Raw genomic sequence first — 10,754 nt, forward strand, 5'->3', positions numbered from 1 at the left:
TAACCATTATCACTATTTTATTAATCATATTTAAATTTATTTTAATTTTAAAACAGATCATCATGAGTCACATGTAATTGATGTAAAAAGAAAAAAGTTGTTAAAAAAATATTTTTCTTTCAAAATTTGTAAAACGTCTGTCTTCATAAATGGTGTCACGGAAGTTTTGTCTTACTACGAGTTGTTTTTTCTAATTTTCAGTTATTATGTCAAATTATTTATGTGGTGGAGTATTTTATTCATTAGTTTTTTATTATTATACCGGTGAAAAATGAGTCCAGTATCTACATTTTCAAAAGATAATATTAATAACAGTAGTTACATACAAAAAAAATAAATACTGATGATAAAAAACATAAAGACTTTTTTTTATTATGATTATTAAAATAATAAATATTATTAGATTTTAAAAATATATTTATGAAGAGTAGTACTAAAATGATAAATTTTATGTTATCTGATTTTTATTAAAAATAGTTAGTTCATTTAAAAAAAACTTATAAAAATTAAAATATAAAATAATAAATGAAATATATTAATAAAAGGTAAGATTGATATTGAACACAGTGAAAAATTATATGAGATTAATTTTTGTGTTTAAAAAATAAAAATAAGTTACTTTATTTACGAAGGAAATATAGATTAAGCTAAAAATATAATACTAAAGAATAATAAAATAAATTATAAAAGATAAATAATTGAAAATAAAATATAAATATAAGACATTTAATATATTTAAAACTCTTCGTTAAGTTGATATATATAAATTTATTTGTACCAAACTTGTTATAAATATAATTGATTATTGGTCTCCGTAAATACTTAATAAAAATATGTGCTAACTAATAATTAGAGTTAACAAACTTAATCTTAATATCTTCAAATATAATATTTTTTCAAATGAAATGATAATCAATCCTAATGTGTTTGGTTTTTTTATGAAATATAGGATTATAATTAATATAAAAAGCAATTTCGTTATCACGTATAAAGTCTCGTTTGAGTGACAACTTCAAATTGTAACCTTAGATCTTGCCATAACACTTTGTTTCTTGTTTTTTTTCTAGAAGATAGTTTAATGTACTTTAATATACACATGACTACATAGGAAATGTTAAAGGACGAGTAGTTGTAAAATAATTAAATTTTCCAACTAATATTTTATTTTATTTAGGATGACATAGGCTCTCCCGGATAGGAGTTTGGTATTAAGATTTATTGGTGTGTCAATACATTTTGAATCCATCGACTCAGTTTCTTCCAAAATATTCAATGCATACTTTTTTTTAAGATATAACAATACTATCTTTGAATTATGCTACCTCAATATCTAAAAAATATTTGAGTTTGTCAAAATAAAAAATGGTGATAAATATATTGTTTCATATGATAAATATTATTAATATATACTATCAAGTAGACACATCCAACATTCGAGTACTAAATACTACATTATTAAATAATACTACTAAATTTTCCAAACCAAGAGAGATAAATCTACTATATCATATTAGCTAATGAGAATTAGAACGATTGAGAAAGTGAGATTATCAAAATCTTCTCTCGATTTGTCATATTAAATTTGTTAGAAGACATTAATAGAGTGCTAAAGTTTTATAGGTGGAAATTCTATTAACTTCCTTCAAGATTACTATTTTAAGGTAATTTATCGATATACTATGATAAGAATCATGCAATGAATCCAAAATTCAGTATTTTGTCAAAGATCATATTATATTGATTGGATTACTATATTGGAAAATAAAACACGGAAATAAAATCGAAAGATAAAAATAGAAGAATCGTCTTAATTTTGTATACGAAAAACATTGCTATGTAATTATATTTAATATTTAATTGCACACTTTTACAAGAAAGTAGTTGAAGGATGAAATGGGTGTTACAGCGTGTAATGCAGAGGATGAAGCTTTCACTTAACAAGGAAACAGAAGAGATTCTTCACCATTTCAACTCTCTCTCTCTCTCTCTCTCTCTCTCTCTCTCTCTCCGTGCTTTTCAAATTACAAACAATGGCGTTAGTTCGCTTCCCTCTGATTTTCATACTCATCCTTTCTTCCATTCTCTTGTCGAATCACTCAGTAAAATGCGACCACGGTCAGTACTATAATGCTCTCAATTTTTCCAGCTCTTGTTTTTCTGCCTACCCTCAAATGGGCTTCTCTCGTTATTCTCAAACATCTATTGTATGAGTATTTTCTCTAACTGTCTGAATTTTCTTAACTATCATAAAGTTTACGATTTTAAGTCGTTTTCTCTCTGGGTATATATTTTTATCTGTCCTTATTTTTCACCCTTTTCTTGTGCCTGAGTTTCTCAATGGACAGTCTTAGATCTGTATGGGAGAACGATTGATCTGACATCACCGAATCGTTAGGGGTAGTTTATATATTCTTTCTACATTGACCTTGAAAAGATCTGCTCGTTTGAGTTGGTACCTACTGAATAACGAAATTTGAAATTGCATAATGCGGTTGCGTGTCAATGCAGAATGATTTGAATTTTTATATTCTGATTTATGGATCAGTAGGTTGACTAGATGGTCATTGAGTAGCTTAATCGTTTACTACCATAGGGTTCCATGTTACTAGTGATGAGGTTTTTCATTAATCTTGTCGGTAAAGCTTTCTGTGGTTGCTGCTGAAGGTCAGGAAATCTTCTTCCACACAATTCACGTATAATGGAAGGAATTAAAACAACTTGTAAATCGAAGAGCTATATTTCATATAGATTTGAATGCAACTTATATAAATACAGGATTATACCATGTTATAGAATCTATGTTATAGAAGTTGAATTAGATTTGTGTTATATAAAACAATAATTTTTAGATATTTGAATGCATTAGTCTTCAATTTAGTTTGTGTTATAGAGTTGAATTAGATTTAAATTACATAACACCAAACATCCACACACACTGAAGTTTACATTTTGAGGTTGCACTGATCTTAATCCACTTGCAGGTGAGGAGGATGATCTTTATCAGGAAATCAACAACTATAGGAAAACTTTAAACTTGACATCTCTGACAAAGAATGAAAATGCAAATTGCCTTGCTGATGAAATGGCTGACCAGTTCAAGAATCAACCTTGTACAAATACCACAGGTGCTAACACAGTCCCAGGTACAGAGCCTCGGTTCTCCAACTACCCAGACCTTTTAAACAAATGTCACTTGAATATTTCTAACACAAGGGATGGAGCTGTAATGCCTGTTTGTGTTCCTGGCCTGGTTTCAAGCGTTGTCCTTACAAATTTCACACAATCTCTCTACTCTGGTAATCTCAACGACTCCAAGTTTACAGGAATTGGTATTGGTTCAGAAGATAACTGGATTGTAGTCGTACTGACCACAAACACTCCCGAAGGAAGCTTTGTTCCTGATACTTCTAATGGTGCTAATTTGATTTCTAAATTTGGTTTGATTTGCTGCTCAATTTTCTTATTAGTCGGTAACCTTTTCCTGTTGTAAACAAGAGGATGCCACTGTTCCCGTTTTTTTCAGTATTGTCAATTTGGAGGCATTGTACTAATCTGTGTCTGGAGAAACTGAAAATAATGTAGAAAGGTGCTTTTCTAGTGAAACAGACAGCGGTTCAGGTTAAGTGTTGTATGAATACTGCAAATGTCTGTAGGATGCTAGCGAAGAGGAATGAATAGGGGGAACAGCATTTTTAGACCAGGGTTGTTGTATTACTCTTACCATAATCAACATATTGTTTTTCTTTCCTTTCGTTCTGTTTTTGAATGCTTTACATTTGCCAAATCCGAATAGGAGGCAATAAACTGTAGCATTGATGAGCACACCAGTGCTTTGGTTTCGAAATGGAAATTCTGTTGCTTATTTGATTTGGAGGCTGCTTAGATTGCTGTTCCCAAACCATATCTAATTTAGTTCAAAAGTGTTTAAAATTCTGAAAAAAGAGAACCACAATTGCTAGTTTTTTATTTGAGTCCTTCTGGTAAATGTCAATGTCTGAATTTTTGTTTAATATCTTTTATGTAAATATATATATATATATAATATATTATATATATATATATATATATTAGTCGTTATTTAATTGTAAAATGTTAAAAGAACGAACTTTTTCATACAATATATCTCTTTATTTTCCAAAAATATATTTTCAAACCCCTAAAATCCCAACATTTACACCTTGAATGTTCTCATCAAAACTGATTACCTCTACTACAATTAGCACAATAAGGTAAAGTACTAGTAATTAAGAATACCCATTTAAAATTAGTTCTACAACATGATTTATAGAGCAGTTTTGGGTGCCCAATATGGATTTCAAAAGCTTGGGCTAACGCAGGTTTAAGCTGATGACATTGCTGGTGCACTGGTTCTCATCAAGATTACTAAGCTAACATCCATGTCGTCTGATGTGGCATTGGTGGTGCACCAGTGCACTGAATTGTCCGGTTTAGTAATATTCGATTGTAAACAAATACATTATAAAAAAAAAAAAGTGTATTGCACAGATTTATGTTCTTTAAGAGAGCTTGAAATCATATTGCAAACTTCATTGAAACCAACAAGTGTATATAAAAAGCAGAGGGATCCCCCAACCCATATTTGCAGCTTATTGCAAAGATGATAACCTTCCCATTAGTAGAAAATCCACAAACTTTCCGTCAAGAATTTCCCTAATTGAGAAGTGATAATTTCACTACTCCTTGTGTACTGTTCTTGACAAGAAAAATATATGATAAAAAGTCCATGACCTCGCCTTGTCAAAAACTAAGCCAAACCCATTTAGCTTGTAGCGGACATTCTCTTTAGGGTGATACTTCCTGCATCCTATCAATTTTCTTCCCACACCTCATCAAAGTTTTCGAAAAAAATTTCAGAATAGAAGTGAGTGAGTGTCTTCCAGAGAAGTGAACGAGTGTCTTCAGAAAAAAAAAATCTTTCCAGAAATGATTTAATGCGTTTAGGAAAATAAAATCCCAATGCGGGAAGAAATTTGATGGAGTGCAGTAAGTAATGGATTCCCCTTTGTGAGCTAAGGATTAAGTAAAAATAACCATCTTTCGTATTAAATTAATATCTTCTTTAGCAGTTCGATTAAAGAGATTTTACTCTCTTTAATTTTGTTAGTTTTCTTACCTAAGATGTGATGATCTAATATTTTGTTAAACAAAGCTATACTTGATATTTAAATAAAAAAATTAAAATGCCTGTTTCTTTATCACCGATACAATATTCTTTAATAGTTGCATTCATGTTTTCTCAAGTATTTCTTATTTTATAATATCTTATAATATTTGTAATACAATATAAAGAATATTTGATAATTGGTTTAATACATCATTTGGTCCCTACTTGTGAGAGTTTTGTTCAAAATGGTCCCACTTTTTGAAAAAGTTCAGTAAGGTCCCATATGGGACTTTACTGAACTTTTTCAAAAGGTGGGACCATTTTGAACAAAACCCCCAAAAATAGGGAACAAATGATGTATTAAACCTTGATAATTCGTTGATTGAATATCAATACGGTGTCATTCCACATGCACGTTCATGCTACTGGAAAAGTTCAGCCTATATATCTATAGGTGGGATGAATCAATCCTGCTTTAACCACGCATGTGTTCTTTCCACTCTCTTTTTCATGAACTTGTGCTATATTTGGCACTGTGACTGTAGAGGATCCAAGTTGTTGTCAGAGATAGCAATTACCCAAGTTTTAGGCTTAATTGGTGCTCGACATTATGTCAAACAGTTAGGAATTTCATCTTTGACATCCCCAATTCTTAGTATTACAACATTTTCATCAAAAAAAAGAAAATTACGTGGACTTGGAATGTTGGTATCTGGCATGTCAACAGTACGAGAATGTCGTTCTAAGTAAATTCAAGATTGGACTTTGAATACAATTGGAGTGACACGTTTCTGAAAACTATGAAAACCGTTCCAAAGAGAAATTAGAGAAATTGACAACCTCTTTATCGAACAACCTCTTAGGTTCTGGTTGTTTTCACTCTCACTGTTACACGTTTGTGTTGAAAGAGGTGCATTAGTGACGTCAGTGAAGAAAATGATCAACGTGGGAGTTGAAGGGGCAAGGATGTTTTAATTGGCATATGTTACCTACGGGGTCACCCAATGTTGTCTGTTTGGTTCCCAGATAAAGCTTAATTTGTATTATTATTAGATTCTGCTTGGCTTAATTTTCGTTAAGTAAGATCGTTAAGAAATCCCCATTAATTCTTTTTGTTCCCCGGAATCAATGAAGGCGATCCATTGGGATCTCTTTTGAAATTAGTGTTTTGGTCAAAGAAATGGTGAAAGCGCAACTTTTGGTTGATATCTTTTTAATCACACAGTGTTGATGATCAAAGTGTCAGGAGGACCCCCAACAATGAAAGAACAGATGAAAAGGAAAAGAAAAATTAGGAACAACATGGGGCTGAATTTTCAATTATAAGAAAAGACTAATTAAAGTGAATGATAAGATGGGTCGACGCTTCTTTTTTGGGTTGGAAGCATAATTTCAAAGACTTGGATTCTGAGATATCTACCTGATACGGAAAAAGATGCATGCAAATATGATTTCAGACACCAACATGAAAGAGATGAGAAAAGCTGTCACTTTCCACACTATCAATTTCAATTTCACTCTCAGCAGCATTTAAATCCATTAGGTAGCAGATTAAGATTCTTGGCATTTCTGAAATATTCTTGCCTAAGTTTGAAACATACGTGAATATAAAACGGTTCCTTCTGCTTTGAAAATTATGTATGTTAAAAAGTTGTTTGATCCAGCAATCAGTGGACAGACAGAAACAGAAAAAGAAGGAAAGAAAGAAAGAAAGAAAGCAGACAGAGAGGTCGAGGAATCATCACAAAATCTTGTGAATATGGTCTAAAGCATACATGGGACCGTTATGACCAACATAATGCTACCAAAGGAAATGAAATCATACATGGAAAAAGATTATTCCTTAGTAAAATATCATACCAAAAATAAAATATTAGATGTAAAAACTTTTTGCGTCAAAAATATTTTTGTCATTTGTCAATTATACCTACAAATACTAAAAAATGTTACTATTTTCTTTGATAGTATCATTTTGCAATATATTTCAAGTTTGTTCTTGGCAAGCACAACATAGCCATATTTAATCTTGGGCCCTATTCTCCAACACCCTCATACTTCTTCGTGAAATCTAAAAGCATCGAAAGAGAAAAGAAAGCGAATCTGGGCCACTGATTTGCTTCTTTTGTAAATCACCCACATAATATACTTTTGATTTACGAAGAATTAAACTTAGATGTAAGTTGTTAATTTCTTCTCATTTTCCAACGACGAGAAATACCAACATCTTTTTGACAGTTAATTTACTTCTTAAATATTGTACTGAACCTTTTTCCAAAGAGGAGAGGAATGTTGTTATATGTAACATTCTAACCCTATAGTATTTAATTATAAGGAAGTATTATGTGTTGTTCTAAACTAGAAATTGATCACATAGATAAGTAAATTTTATTCAAATGATCAATTAGATATTTTTTATTGTCAAAACGATAATTTAAGAAAAGATAAGAACTGAGATAACGAGTTTTAAAGAGATAAAATATGTTTTAAGGAATGAAACGAGTTTAAAAAATTTTATTTATATTATCAATTTTTTAAAAATAAAATATTTTATCTTATTATTTTAAAATACATATTAACTTTAATACTTTATTTTTAAAATTTTTACAAATATATATATATATATATATATATATTTATGGACATGGTAGGTATGTTTGTAGGTTAAACAATGTAGAAACTCTTTAGTTGTTGAATGTCGTTTACCCTGGAATAAGATTCACAATTAGAGTTTCTCATCTTTTAATATTAATAAACATGATTAAGGTTTAATGTGCTGTACTTTTTTTATATAGGATAAAATATTCTTGGTGTTCTTATTAAAAGTGTTTAATTTACTGGATATATATATATAATAACAATGAAAATAAAGGTCCAATTTAACGGAAAGGTTGATATAAGACTTTAATAATTTATTATATTTTTTGAAATTCTTAATTTGAAATTTTGGTCTTTGATATCTTATACAGTCTAAATATTTGAAGAAATCATCTAAATAAAAAAATATTAAGAAATATGTATTAACATACTTGTTAAATTCTCTATTTAGTTAATTACACTACAACCACAACTTTTTAAAATAAAACTATTGAATAAGCAAGAGACATGACTCAACAATGAAAGAAATATTTAAAAAAATATACAAGTATAACTGTTCACTTTTAGAGATTTAAAATGTTTGTAAGTTATTATTTACTTCATTAAGTTATTTGACTTATAAATGAAAGAGTTTGATTTATTTTATTTTTCTTTAAAAGCTCTCAAGTTCACTTTTACTCAGAATATTCCTAAATTGAATCAAATATCTTTCTTAAAACCTACTTTATCTCAAAACTTATTAATTAAAACATCAATTTTTACCAAAATATAAATATACAGAGAGAAATTGTTGTTCAGATCTCAGTCATACACCTTATAAAGTCCTTCAAATTTTATAAAAAATTACTAAATTTTGATACTTTAAACTTTAAAATTTATTCCATATTTCGGCGTGACTTGTATGAACATAATTAATAATTTAACTACAAATTTATAAATTAATTGAATTCTCATAGGCTAAAAATTGAATGCAGAATTAAAAGAAATAGAAATGGAAAAAATAATGGATAAGGATAATGTTTTTAATTTGAGTATCAAATCAAATGGTTCGGTTCACAGCTTCATTAAAAATAATTAAACCGTTTGATCAAATTCTACCACAATTCAATCAATGTTTGATACAACTCGATCAATATACAAAACAATTCAAACAACAGTCTTTTCAAGCCAGAAATTAGTTTAAGAGATCAACATCACCCAATTTTCATGAAAAAACAAAACAAAATTCAACGTATTTTCATGTAATATTAGAATTTTGATGAAAAAAAAAATGAATCCACTCAACCGATCAAGTTATAAAATTCAACCTGTTTTTGATTAGTAAACATGTCCAACTTAATCCAATTTTAACAAGTTAATACGAACCAGACTTAAACAAATTGACCTATTTTATGATCTTTATTAATAAACGTAATCACCATCATCATTTTATATGCCGATGTAGGAATAAGCTGATGTATATATAACACACCGCGTAACTAGGATTGGTTGAATGCACCATCACACTCACATGCTTATCCGTTAGGGTAGTGAAGGACAGAGAGAAACCTCACTATTTATGCCATACCTCACAACTTTAAAAGGATTTAACTCTTTTCCTTTTCTTTACGTACTGAAAAAACAATACTCGAATTGTAACAATCGTCCATTTTCTTTATTTCGATTTATCTTTTTCAAAATCGATATGGTCAATAACACTCCGCGTTCAAGCTCGCATGTGGCTTATCGATTTTCCCAATGTGTGAAAATATAAACCCTAGAATTCATTGATTGTATTATCCACACCCAAATTACGACTGAATCGGTTGACTTCTCAAATTTTGTCCCCTTCAATGGCTATGTGGTGGTGACCGAGTTTTGGTGGATGTGGTGGTGGTGGGGTCTAAACCCTAAAGGTTACAAAACCAGGGAAGATGAAACAATGCTTTTCTAGCAAATGTTGTTCCTTTTGTTTGTGACGCCATATTGGAAGTTAGACCCACCAATAATGGGGGAAAAATCTCTACTTTACAACCTTTCCAAGAAATCAAAGCATGGGTCTTTATATTTTTTGTTAGTTTATTCATAACTTTTTTTTTTTTCCTATTTGGAGTTCAACAACACTACCTTTCTATTGATTTAAAATTGGAGGTGCGTTTATATTTGCCATTCAAAAAGCTCTGCTCGGACGTTGAATTGTCCATTTGTTGGAAAGCTTAACTTACCAAACTAAGTAATGAGGAGAAGAAAAAAAGGAACAAAGAAATTAATTAATAATTAAAGTCCCTTTTCAACGTCACTCGGTGGAAATAGTTTGGAATAAATTGCCAATCTTTTTGAAAAAATAATAATAATAAAATTTATTATCTTTTCTTTGTGCCCATTGAGTGTAGTTGCACAAATGGCTTTCCAAAACTTTGTGGAAGGAGGAAGGAAAGTGTTTATTTATGTTGCTAGAAAAGAAAAAGGCTTTCTGATACTTAACAAACAAGAAAAACCGATCCAACCTTTGCAAGATGAAACAAAATCCATTTTGATGTCATTGAGCATTTTAGATTTTCAAGCAGCATATTTTTTTTGTCCAAAATATTCCTTCGTAACTTATAGAAGAATTCTAGTGGGTTGAAAGTCTTATTTTAGTTAAAAATAAAATATATTTATGTATCGTACGGACTTTCTCCATGATCATACGATTAAGATTGTTGAAAGAACTAATTAGTCAGAATGATTAATATTATTAAATATCATTTAATTAAAATTATCACTAAATTATATCTATTAATCAATGAACTTGATTAGAAATCTGTTAATTCTAAGTCTATCTCGAAATCTATAAATACAATTAAAAAGTAAAGTTATTATATTTATTGCGAATTTAAGATTTTAATGTGACTTCAATTGGATTAATCATTAGTTTTAGCGTCCGAATGTACACTTAAACGATTTGAAACTTAGACAAAAAAAATTTTAACTAAAAATGTTCAGAATAACCTAAATTACTCAAATGAAAAAATGAATGAGTAGTTTGTGGAGATCCTCGATCCTATACCCAAAA

General features: G+C 29.6%; 1 protein-coding gene across 1 annotated transcript; it reads left to right on the forward strand.

The window, feature by feature from the left end:
• Nucleotides 1–1,950: 1,950 nt before the first annotated feature.
• On the forward strand, nucleotides 1,951–3,748 carry LOC148196513 (putative GPI-anchored protein At3g06035). The gene is made up of 2 exons (XM_088094721.1): nucleotides 1,951–2,115; nucleotides 2,982–3,748. Exons 1-2 carry the CDS (start codon nucleotides 2,031–2,033, stop codon nucleotides 3,488–3,490), a joined length of 594 nt encoding a protein of 197 aa, XP_087950847.1. The 5' UTR covers nucleotides 1,951–2,030; the 3' UTR covers nucleotides 3,491–3,748.
• The last annotated feature ends 7,006 nt before the right edge of the window (nucleotides 3,749–10,754 follow it).

This window comes from Vigna umbellata, chromosome 7 (genome assembly GCF_029865625.1).
Source record: "Vigna umbellata cultivar VRB3 chromosome 7, Vumbellata_1.0, whole genome shotgun sequence".
In the NCBI taxonomy this organism is placed as follows: domain Eukaryota; kingdom Viridiplantae; phylum Streptophyta; class Magnoliopsida; order Fabales; family Fabaceae; genus Vigna; species Vigna umbellata.

Excerpts from the sequence above, each read along its gene's own strand:
- LOC148196513 (XM_088094721.1), top strand. The coding sequence starts at position 2,031 with ATGGCGTTAGTTCGCTTCCCTCTGATTTTCATACTCATCCTTTCTTCC. Across the intron at positions 2,116-2,981 it reads CTCAGTAAAATGCGACCACG|GTGAGGAGGATGATCTTTAT; the intron begins GTCAGTACTATA and ends ATCCACTTGCAG.